The sequence below is a fragment of the Thermobia domestica genome, chromosome 11, assembly GCF_964235325.1.
Source record: "Thermobia domestica chromosome 11, izTheDome1.hap1.1, whole genome shotgun sequence".
Taxonomy (NCBI): domain Eukaryota; kingdom Metazoa; phylum Arthropoda; class Insecta; order Zygentoma; family Lepismatidae; genus Thermobia; species Thermobia domestica.
The window spans coordinates 63191704-63204468 of record NC_137464.1 but is presented as its reverse complement, the minus strand read 5'-3'; the positions used below and the strand labels follow the sequence as shown (position 1 = coordinate 63204468).

General features: G+C 36.7%; 1 protein-coding gene across 3 annotated transcripts in view; it reads left to right on the top strand.

The window, feature by feature from the left end:
• The window catches only part of Sec23 (transport protein Sec23), a 52591-nt gene that overhangs the window by 29094 nt on the left and 10732 nt on the right, over positions 1-12765 (top strand). For all 3 annotated transcript variants that reach the window (XM_081730455.1, XM_081730454.1, XM_081730453.1), the window contains exons 10-14: positions 1279-1385; positions 2920-3073; positions 3429-3580; positions 4940-5114; positions 8796-8951. In XM_081730455.1, coding sequence (XP_081586581.1) covers positions 1279-1385; positions 2920-3073; positions 3429-3580; positions 4940-5114; positions 8796-8951 — 744 coding nt within the window. The remainder of the gene's footprint in view (positions 1-1278; positions 1386-2919; positions 3074-3428; positions 3581-4939; positions 5115-8795; positions 8952-12765) is intronic.

Sequence of the window (12765 nt, the reverse complement as noted above, 5' to 3'; positions counted from 1 at the left end):
TGACAACATTTGAGCTCATGTATGAAATATGTCGTTTTCAACTTGACATCTTCAGGTGCGGCTGAGGCTGGACTTCAGTATCGGGAAAAGAAAAAGTTGCATGGTGCCAGATCCGGCGACTAGATGGGGATGTTCCATGACAGTGATATTTTTTACGCGCCAAAAATAGCCTGATAGACAGAATCGTATGGCCTGGTGTGTTGTTCTAGTGTAGAATCCATTCACATTTTAAGCTTCTTCCTCGTCACTCGTTCGCGAAATCTGGTCAAAATCTCAATGTAGTAATCCTGACTTACTATCCATCCAATAAGTCACTCCCACTCAAACACCTCACTCATTCGCTCAAACATTACAATTCCATGAAGACCTAGAACACGAGAACATTAAATTTTGAACGTGACGATACTTTATTTATTTATTTTTTTTTTTACTTTTATTTTTTTATTTATTTTTAATCTGGGTAACCGAGAACTTTCACTGCATGAATTGCCCCCTTAGTCTCAGGATTGTAGGTAGAAATCTATATTTTGTACAGATTCCAACAATTCTAGTTCATTTTCGATGCGATGTAATGTGTTCCGTACATGTCCTTTTCTTGACGGCACTCTTTCTTCCTGCGGGAGATTTTATTTTCTGGCTCAATCTTGGCACACATTTTCCGCGTTTAATTTTTCTGTGATAATCCGCCGAACAGATTCCTGTGCAAGCCACTGCACGCTCTCCCAGTCTTTTGTCACTCCTGATCACCTCGCGTATTCCGTATTCTGTTGATGTTTGTCTCAGTAACTGAAGACTACCGCCTACCTGAACGATCTTTGTCTTCAACACTTTCTCTCCCCTCTGAGAAACGTTTATGCTACTGAAAGACTTACATTCTGAACATAACACCATGTGTTTCATTTAGCGTTCAGAAGTTCCATTTGGTGACGACTTAATTTTTATAAGAAACGTAATGTTAATCCTGTTGTTCTACTTTCACACTAGTTATTTTCCGTCACATCATAGTTTCACGTGTTCACGAAATGACCCCTAACTTGGAGCTGTTAAGGTCGGGTGGGTCAAGACTTCATGCAGACGGAAGAGGAGAGATGGTGCTTCAACATTAATCACTGTGTGTGTGTGTATTGTACTTCATTTCTTTTATATTATCATTGGTTAAAAATGCGCTTTTTATTTTAGCATAGGTAGAATTAATAGGGAAAGAAGCCGTCGTCAGTATTTGCGCTTTAGTATCTTGTCAGTTCTAATTGTACCTATTTCTATTCCTCAAAACAATAGCACGCTGCACCCATACCACAAGGAGGAAGAGGTTGTATTCAGTTCATAACACAATACCAACATTCCAGTGGCCAGCGGCGTATTCGAGTTACCACGATAGCAAGAAAGTAAGTTAAATTCTTTCCTTAATAACTATTGAAATGTGTACGAGGAGATGCCCAAAAATAACCGGAATGCCATCAGTACACACATGTGTTTCGTAGTTACGAATCTGGTCGCCAGCCATTATTAGCATGCAATTTTCTGCGTCAGTCCTTGTATTTTTTGTCAAGTCTTCAAAGACGATACTTCGAGTAAAATGTAATTCCAATTATTTTTGGGTATTTAACAGCATATTTTGCTTTATTTTGCTTTTGCAGGTTTATTGGAAATCATCTTTGACAAATATATTTAGTAGGTTCAAGAGATGTAGGAAAACTAGATTTTTTGCGTACAGTCATTCTTTCATCATTCATTACTAAGTCATGCACAACATTAATGTTTTCGTGCGTACATACTGTTGTTGGAGAACTAGCACCATTTACATGCTTATAGCTTTGTCTGCCACAACGTAATTCACGTTACAAACTTCTTTTAATCACTTGGTAGGAGGGGCAGAATCACCCAATACATTAACCAAATCAACGTGCAATCTCTGTCGGTTAGACCTTTCATCTGAAAGTATTTGAGCAGGGTACGCACTTCAGTTTTCTCCATTTTCATAATCCGGATGTACTTGCTACCCGCAAAACATGAGAACACAACTAATATTTGTGACATGGCCGTGTAGCTTGGCACACATTCTTCTAAAGCTGTAGAGTACAAGATATTATAAGCACAATATTTTTGTTTAACTCCCATATCAGAGGCAATAATTGTTAAATACCCCTCGTATATTACTATTATTTCGTTTACAAACAAGGTTTAACATTGAATCTTCTTTTCATTGTAGCTTTTGTGAATTTCGAATTGCAGTGTAGAGGATCAAATTATAATCATTGCCGCTATGTACGGTTAAAGTTTTCCTTTCGTGTTCCATCGTCAAAAATGATAATCTCTCGATGATAATGCATCCAAGACCTAGCAGCTACTAACTGAAGAAGTATCTTGCAAAGTTTTTTCGTGTAAAGCAGGGTGACAGAATTGGAAAATATGCGAAGTTCGGATTTAGTCCGGATCATCAATCCTGATGACATTTTGTAGGTAAAAGTAAGGTTTAGATTCACGCCGTAGTCTAAAAAGTTTACCACCTTCCCCCGCAAAAAAAAAAAAAAAAAAAAAAAAAAAAAGAAAAAAAAAGAAAAAGAAAAAAAAGAAAAAGAAAAAAAGAAAAAGAAAAAGCAATAAAATTAAAACAGACTGCTTTCATATGAACATCTCGCAGCCACTATAGCATTGAGTTGAAAAATGAACAAACTGACCAGATTTCCTTTAAAAATATTTTCCAGTTACATGTCATTGATATCACTTCATTTTATTACGGTATTCATGACTTAGCATATTTCATAAATATTCGTTAATACTAGCTGTGTTTAACTAATTACTTTAAGTTTTAAAGAATGTTAATGCTGGACAAAGTAATCATTATCTTAATTAGATATTACATTGTATTAAACGATTGACAGTTGGCAAAACCGGTGTTTTCTTTTTTCTTCCTTGCAGTTGGGCTGATGCAACGGCAAATCTTCACCATATCAGCGCTGGTTTTGATCAAGAAGCAGCAGCGGTAGTGATGGCAAGAATGGTAGTGCATCGTGCTGAAACGGATGATGGCCCAGATGTTCTTCGTTGGGTTGATAGGATGTTAATACGTTTGGTGAGTTTTCTTTCATTACATGTGTTCTCTTTGCACATAGAACACGTCTTCATTTTTTTTTTTTAATATTATAATAATATAATTGTAAAATGCAAGATACAAAATTTTGTATTTTGGTCATAAAGGGACTTTTGTACGTCCGTACTTGGATATAAAATGAGGAAGCAGTTCTTATCGGTAAATTGCCCGCTAGTTTGATTTCTTTCATTTAATGATAGTAATAGTACATTTAAATTGAAATTATTGGGAAAATGATCCCAACAGGTTTCGTATGAAATGAGTGGTGAAGTAAATTGACTTCTTACATCATAACTTCTAACCTCGCCTTGATTATCGTCTCATCTTTGTCTTTCAGTGTCAAAAGTTCGGCGAATACAACAAGGATGATGCAAATAGCTTTAGGTTATCTGAAAACTTTAGCTTATATCCTCAATTTATGTATCATCTTCGGAGGTCACAATTTCTACAAGTGTTCAACAACAGCCCTGATGAAACATCGTTTTACAGGTATGTGTCGTATCTTATTATTTAAAATGTATGAGACATAAAAATAGTCATATCTTGAGTGTTTTGAAACTAAGATATTTAATCAATTGTGATAATATCGAACATAATTTTTAAAATATCTCTGTATTTCGTATTAGTACGAGGATCATCATAGGGGGGACGAGGATAAAGGTAAAAGAAGAGTAACTACTCGTGGATTCATGTGAGTGTTTGTTACCGTTGGAAACACATAAGATGAGGCTATTTGTAGCCTAATTTCATTGACAGTAGTAATAGCTAATCTTTTAAATGTGAACTTCGTTCTAGAGAAGAAGGTTGATGAGATGTGGAGTGAGCACTATTTCTTTTCCTGCCCTCTAATAAAAGGCACTGTTGTTTGTTTGAATCTTTCTTATACCATCGACAATGGCAGCGATGTATGCTTCATGGATTAGGAAGTTTGAAAACAAGATTTCCTTCTGCTAAATTACTCCTCGTTGTGTTTAACCCTTGAAGCGTCTGCTGGTAGAAAGAAATTTGTTGAGGTGTCCAAGTCTTTAGTTTGAATATTTCAAATCACATCTTTAATATTCCTATTTTTGTAATAAAATATCTTCGTACTGATCTCATTCTGGAATATCCTTTCCTAGATAAGTTTCAAGTCGTGATTGACAAGGAAAAAATGATGATTCGGTTGCGAGATAATTCAGGGAAACCTGTCATTACTACGGATAAAGCTATTGTTTTACAAATTACTATTTCTTCGAAAGAGAATGAAATTGGGCGACCGGAGTGGCCAGCTGATAAGCAAGACGGTACCACGTCTGAAATTGACTGTCGTTCAGTTTTCAAAAACGTTACTCCTTAGGGGATTAGTCTTGGTCACCAGTTAAGCCACTGCCCACCGAATTCAAACTCTGTGAATCTGAAGTACAGAAATATTTGTCTTCGAGAACAGCCTTGACGAAAGTACAGAATCATGTCTTTTCGATGTTCTGATGAAATGTCATCTCTTTTCTGAACATCCTCAACGTGTCAGTAGTGCTTTATATATAATCCAACTCACTGACGAAGAACCAGTAGTGAGACCGTATTATCCAGTGTCTCAATCTATGCAAGGAGAATTCGAAGCCGAGTTACAAAAGTGGATAGAACTTACTGTCCTTTGAGCTTCCTCGTGGGTATATGGTTAGCGTCGGCCTCGATTCCCGGTTAGAGCTCTTGTGATTTGGATTCCATGTCAACCTACAAACAAACGGTTCTTTCTCTCAAAACGACTATTCACAGCTTTCTCACAGATTAATCTTAATGTAACTATTAAATGAAGCTCAATAATAATAAATGCTTGACATTTTTTCTCTCTTCACATTTCTGTTCCAGACATATGCTAATGAGAGAAGATCTGACACAATCATTGGTGATGATCCAGCCTGTTCTCTACAGCTATAGCTTCAATGGTCCTCCTGAGCCTGTACTTTTGGATACCAGTAGTATTCAACCAGACAGAATATTACTTATGGACACCTTTTTCCAGATACTTATCTTCCACGGAGAAGTGAGTAGTATATTTATTTAACAATAACGTCAATGAGTGTCAATTGCAAGATATCTGTGCATAGTATATTTTGTTTAATAGGATCAGCCGGGTAATAGAGCCAAAACTAAGGTTCTATAAAGCAAAATAGACTATACATTGTTTGTTGGTAAGCTAAAAATTATTCAAATTCACTGTCCATTTAAATTTCACGCTTTGTTACACGAATCGAGAAATTGGGATATGATTCTTACAGTACAGTTAATAATTAGTTTGAAACTAGCCTTAGAGAAATCGGAAGATAAAAGTATGTAGTAAGTCAGTATTCTTCTTTGTGAAGTTTTATGGGAGCTTATAGCCATTTAAAAACCCAAAAGTAATGTGTGAGTCCTGTACTAGTCCGAGTAATGTATTTGTATGTAAAACATCGGAAAATAAATAACAGTGTGTGACTCAGTGTTACAGTTTTTATGCATATTGATCGGTTTGATTATTCACGATTTTGAATAATCATTAACCCTCCGTCGCAAAGATGGGATGTACTATACCCCAGTCATATTACTTACAGTTCTAACTACTAGATGAGTTCATGAGTACCGCTGTCAGTCTCAGTAGCTGTTGTGCGCATATACATAGACGTGTGTGACCCACCTTCTTCACTCTGAGAGAAGAAGTTGTCAAATAAACATCGCTGTTCTCTGTGCTTGGGGTAGATACACCCCACGTTTACGTTCATGCTATCATAGTGGGGTTTTATGCACCCCACCTTTTTAATTGTGTTTATGCATTTTCATCACGATTGCTTTCTTCTTTTCATTATTTCGTTAGTGCAATATTGGTTATTTAAATTGCTTGTGACGAGGAGGAGGCCGAGAGACTTCTGAAACTACTAAAAGAGTAGATAATGAGGAAACCGTCAGTAGCTGGGCAGTGGAATATGAGGAAGGCACGAAGTTAGGCGATGAGGAACTAGAGGAAGTGCTGATCGAAGATGATGGTGGCGAGAAGTCGGATGAACATATTTCTAAGAGAGAGCATTACACAAACACAAATGATTATGCCGACGACTATGAAGATGGCGCCCAACACAGAAGTAAGGCCTACTACATCGGAAAGGATCATTCTACCAAGTGGATGAAGAAACCTCCAAATCAGAAGCAGGTTCGCACCAGGTCGTGGAATATCAAAGGAACTCTTGGACTAAGAGGCCAAGCAAAGAATGATAAGACTCCGGAAGAAGCCCTCAGCCTTTGCAATTCAGCCGAGATTATCAATATCATCAACAGTACCGACAAGAAGATCGAGACGCGCACTGAAAATTACAAAAACAAGACGGCAAGCCTGTACGGAAAGGCAGTTGAAACCGAAGTCAAGGCCCTTCGTGGTCTGCCGTACCTGCTTGGAGTATTTAAGTCGGGAAGAGTGAGCCTGTGCGAATACTGGGCTATGGATGAAACTGGAGTGGAAATCTTCCCTCTGACGATGACCATCACTCGATATAGGTACCTTCTGCAGTGTTTCAGGTTTGATGTCTGAACACTCGCCAGGCCCGACGTGCGGAAGTTAAATCAGCTGCAATCCGGGAGGTTTTCAACCTTTTTATCCAAGGTTGCCAGGACAGTTATGCCCTTGGTAGTAACGTCACTATTGACGAGAAGCTGGAGAATTTTCGCGGGTACTGCTCCTTTATTCAGTATATCCCTACTAAGCCTGCCAAATACAGAATCTTAGGTTTTCACTTTGGCCGATTCTAAAATGTTCTTCACCTCAAACGTGGAAATTTACGCTGGCAAACAACCAGATGGCCCTTTCAGTCAAAGGAACTCTCCAGGTGATGTGGTGGAACTGCTGATAACCAAGATTAGTGGCTCCGGAAGAAACATTACGACGGATAATTGGTAAACCACGCTCCTGGACATGTACAAACTGACGCTTGTAGGAACCATCCTCAAAAGGGAACTTCCTAAGGAGTTCTCCGACAACAGTGGTCGTGCAGTCTACAAAGCACATTCCGGGTGTGGAAACCGGATGAGTTTGGTGTCTTACGTGTCCAAAAATGAAAGATCGTGACTCTTCTCTCCACTCTCCACCTGATGGCAAGATAGACGACTCGACCGGAGACAAGAAAAATCCTGAGATAATCACTTGTTACAACACTACCAAAGGAGGAGTTGACACCATGGACCAGCTATGTGGTACTTATGAGGTTAGTGTAGCCTGCAGAAAATGGCTACTCAGAATCTTTTTCTCTTTACTCAATGTTGCCGGAATCAATGCCCACATAGTCTACTTTTCCAATACGAAGGAAAACCTACTGCATAGAACTTCCTTAAGACTCTCGCCCTCGACCTTATCCTTCGGAGACGTCAGGAGGCATTCAGATACCTTCCGAAACCCCTGCAGCAGAGACTGCAGAGATTCACGCCTGGTCCCAGTAGCTCAACTCCTTCTGCAGCGAAGAAGACAAAGTACTCGAGGTGTAAGCCCTGTGGCCGTAAGAATGACCGGAAAACCAACTATCAGTGCCAAATCTGTGGTCAGTACATCTGCCTGCGCAACCATGCATACCTATTCTGTCACGACTGCCTCCTGAGATCACCAGTAAGTGAATGCACATAGTTGGGAAGGTTCTAGAGAGCTGGCCCCCAGTAGAAGTACAAGGGTATAAATAAGTTCTTTGTAGAAAATTGCTCAAAATAAGATTAATTTATGTAGGTTATTGCTATATATTAAACAATGAAAATTGATTTTCAGCAATATATATATATATATTCATGAAAATACTCCTTGTACTTCCAGTGGGAGTCAGCTTTCTAGAACCTTCCACACAGCTTATGAAGGACTAAGATAAACTAAAAATATAAAGCAAAATAATAAATTTATCTTTTTTTATTTTGTAAGGTTACTTTGTTATAAGCAGTTGGGTCCGCACATAGTCGTGTACATGTAACCATAGCCAAATAAAGAATGAAAGAAAAGCAAAAAAATCAATAATATAATAGTAAAATCATATAATAGCAATATTATCTTATATCCCAACGCATTAAAAATGTGCTAAAATTATAGCCAAAGCTATTTGAGGTGATGGGTGCAGTACCTTTATAACGGAGAGTTAAAGAAGATACCACTGAAATACCGCAACTTAACTTGAAAAGTAACGAATGTTATATTAATAACTGATGCGTGTGTGTGTGTATTGTAGGGAAGTTATAGTAAAGAATATGACAGCTTACCCTATATTGCATAAATTTTATTTATCTTTGACTGAATTTAGGTTGATTAGTCTTCAACATTCGACAAATGTATTCAAATGTGGTTGAATACAACTTGTTACTTCTTGTGTCTTCTATTTCTTGAACAATAAGCAAGACCTAGAACGTCTTTAATTGTTGTGCATTTAAAGTAAACATAAATCACTTACAGCTATCCAATTCTCTAAGCGAAATGGATGTAACACGATGTAAACAGTCTGTGTCATCGTACTTAACAGTATTTATTAAGGATGATATTTTGTTTTAGAAGACACAAGAAAATGTAACAAGTCTGTTCAATTTACGCTTGAAAAAATGGACCTGTCAAAGGTTGAAGACGAATCAACTGAAATTGTGCCATATTCTTAATTATAGAATTTGCGTAAAAATACAAACTTTTAACTTTAGATACTTATTCTAATGTTGCGCTTTTTATTATATTATTTTCCAGACTATAGCGCAGTGGAGGGCTTTGGGCTATCAGGATATGCCGGAATATGAAAATTTCAGACAATTACTGCAGGCTCCAGTGGATGATGCACAGGATATTCTACAAAATAGGTTTCCCATGCCTCGGTATATTGATACGGAACAAGGAGGTTCACAGGTAATATGAATATTTGTATAGTTTTGGTATAGTAGTGAATTTTCTGTTGTAGGGTAAATGCGCCAGTGTATGTAAAGAGTTATTTTGTAAATGTTATTTTGTAAAATGATTATATATTCACTTTCTAATTGTAATGTCTTCATAGGGCGTAATGAGAAGGAATGAAGGTTCGAGGATACATACGTACATTTTCAACTCACTAGTGAAAGGTTTTTCAGCATATAAAAGTCCAGTGGTCTCTCCCCTCCAACCCTTTTTGCTTCGCAATATTGTATCCCACACCTGTAACAATAGCATTTGCAATATTGTCTACACATTAATGCATTGGAAAAGCAGTTTATTACAGCTAAGAATGATACGATAGTTTTAATTTTTCTATAAAGTGTGTATCCTTCATCTTCGTATTATTATTATTATATCAAAACATGTGTGGTAGATCTCTTGCGAAATTTTTCTTCCACCAGATGGTATATCAGAACAAAATTTATAAGGCAAACTATAGGAACGGTTTCAGAATTTGTTTGCGATTTGTTCGTTTGCTGAGAAACTGTGATTTGCTTCTTTAATATAGTTTACATGCTACATAGTGAATACTGGCGCATTTAGCCTATGTGTATTCTTAATAGTTTCGGTATTACTTTCTTTAAAGTGCACTTTCGTGATCAAATTTCTCTGTATAAAAGTAGTAGTCCAGACTGACTGACTTACAGATAAACGCCTAGGGCAAACCGCTTAAGCTAGAAGCTTGAAATTTTGACATTTCATAGGATTTATGACGTAAGATACTACTAAGAAATGGTTTTTGGAAATTCGACGGGAAGAGGGGGAAATGGGAGTGATTTTTTTTCCTGTTCCAGGGGAAATATCAAAAATAGTGAATCACATGTCTAATTATTTTAAATGGAAAGTCCATATACCAAACTTCAGGTCTCTACCCTTCCGAGATTAGGAAATAGGAACATTTATATATAGAAGAAGTTCTGAGTGAGTACCTGACTGACAGCGCCAGGCCAAATCACTTAAGCTAGGAACTTCAAATTTTGACAGTGCATGAAATTTGTGACGTAAGGTACCACTAAAGAAGGAGTTTTGGATATTCGACAAGGAAGGGCTGAGAATTGGGGTATATCAATTTTAGTAAAATATTCATATCTCCGAATCTCTGAAGAATAGGGACATGAAATTTGCTATATAGACATCCCATTTAAAATAATTAGATTTGTTTACACACTTTTTTGATATTTCGGAAGGAAAGAAAAAAGAAAGGGTAAAATAAAAAGAGTGGAGTTAAAATTGTTATAACAGAATGACCAGATCTCGTAATCCTTTAAGGCTAGAGAAATGAAATTTGGTATTTAGAGCTTTCATTTAAAATATTGAAGGATGTGTAGACGGGGGGAAAAGGGTGGGGGTTGCAGTTGTTATAATAAAATGTCAACATCTTGAAGTCTTTTAAGGTTAGAAATAGGAAATTTGGTATTTAGACTTTTCATTTAAATTAATTAAAGACGTATTTCAGCATTATTTTGTTCGTGTTTTCCCTACATGGGAAGAAAGAAGGCGGATAGAAAAAAGTGTGATTTGCAATTTTTGAGATGGTCATATCTCGAAACCCCTTATGGTTAGAAACATGAGGGTCTTTCCTTGTAAGATAGTGAAATCGGTCCTTGATCCAAATTGGGTAGCTATTGACTCAAAAGGTTACCCTTGACCTTAAAAAAAAAAAAAAAAAAAAAAAAAAAAAAAAAAAAAAAACTCCCCTTACCGAATTATCGTATCATACATGCTCAAAATTAAATATTTTTTAAAAATTTGGTGGAAGTGGTCGAAAAATTTTGAAAGTTTCACAGATTGTAGATACTATCTAGATGTAAATGTGCATTTTTTCAAAACCATCGATGCGTATTTTCTTTATTTTTTTGCGTGTTGAAAATTTCAAAAAAATTGTAGAATTTTTTTTTTGGGGGGGGGGGCGTCGCTGATATTTTGGTTAAAAAATTTGTTATACCCTTAGGTACATTTTTTTTTTTTCGGGGCCTGAAAGTGATAGCAACATTGTCAAAAAGAAATAATACTGATAAACGTATTTTTCGCACAGTTTTCTCTCTGAGGACCCCTTCAAACAATCCTTTGCCAGAGTTCACAATTTTCCTTTCTCTTGCGTCCCTTTCGATTCTGTCGTTCTTCGGCTGTTTCGATTGTATCCGTTTCGGAATAGAAACACCAAATATATCTCCGTAAGAGTGCTTCCACTGCAACTGACTCTTGCACAACGAAGTTACACACACTTCGCGTCGGCTCCTCGTATCTATCCGTGCTTGCTTCACTGGCCATATACAGTGGCGCTCTCTATCGGTAGCGCTTTCTACCGTATGTGACTAATTGACTCATGAGTTGATAATTATCTGAGTATTCCAATGACGAAAAAGGGTTTTATTTCGAAAACGTTCCTGTTCTTATCTTCAAACCTAGGAGGTAAATTCTTGTTTACACACAAAAACGACGGCTTGAAAACAATAATTTAATAAAGTATCTATTGAAGCTTTCCAGGCGACGTATTGTGAACAGGTCTTCTCGGGCTAGCAGCCTGGTGAATACTGTTATATCTTACACTCCATTGCACCATCATATTCGCCTGAAGATGAGGACGATGTCAGCCCTCGAAACGTCGCAAGATACAACAGTATTCACCTGGCTGCTAGCCCGAGAAGACCTGTTCACAATAATTTAATAATATGTATAGAGTTAGAAAAACGTCAATGGAATTAATTCCAATGTAAGATAGTTTTAGTTTTATAAACAATGTGTACTAGCATGAATAATGAACAAAATTTCTAAAAAGACCGATGAAAACTAAGTTTGAATTATGATTCCTTATACATAAAATTACTTATAAAGAATAGCACACACTGTATAGAACACTATAATTAGCCATTAAAATAATTAAACATTGGAGGGAAGATAATTCTCGTAGAAACAATTATTGTTCATGAATTCACCATTTGTAAAACAACCGAACAGTTTCCTGATTGAAGTTGTCACGGTGCTGTGAAGAAATTTTACTTCTGAACAATTCCCGAGTATGGTAATTTTTTAAGTCAATTGATTAATTATTGGATATTTGATGGGGACGATTTCAAGTCAATTGCGCAAGAGCTAAACTTAAAACGGAATAAACAGTTTATCCTCTAGAGTCCTGGCACTAAGCGGTCCACTTTTTTGTAACTATCGCTTGAAATATGATGATTGTTGATTCCATCTAATGAACAAGATTAGTAATAAATGCAGGTGCGAGGTACACAAACTTACAAAGCAGTTTCTACTACGATGCAAGCCTCAGAATAGAAGCAAAAAAATAAACATCAGAGGTGCACATATGTGCACCTATGGACTGGAGAGGTTATTTGGTGATCGTTAATAATTCAAGTTAGTATTGTATTCCAAGAGTTATCCAAATTCCTGTTTCCGTCTTCAGGCTAGGACTTTTCTGTGCTATTATTAGAGCTTAAATGCACGTCTCCAATTAAAAAATATGACCTATGTAAAACCTGGACATCTCTTATGTTGTGTTTGTAAGAGTTTTAAGTGTCTTGATAATCCTGATATAGTGCTGTTGCTACCTATAGTAATACTACTATATCAAGACACTTAACTTCTCCAAACATAACATTAGAATGTTCATGTTCTATACAAGTCTTCGTCATGAAACAGAAGAAGTGTATTTAACCTTCTTAAAGTAAGAAAAAATTCTAGGCTGAATCCGGAAAATGGAAATTTTGTTTACGATCGGAACACAATAATAATTAAATTTATT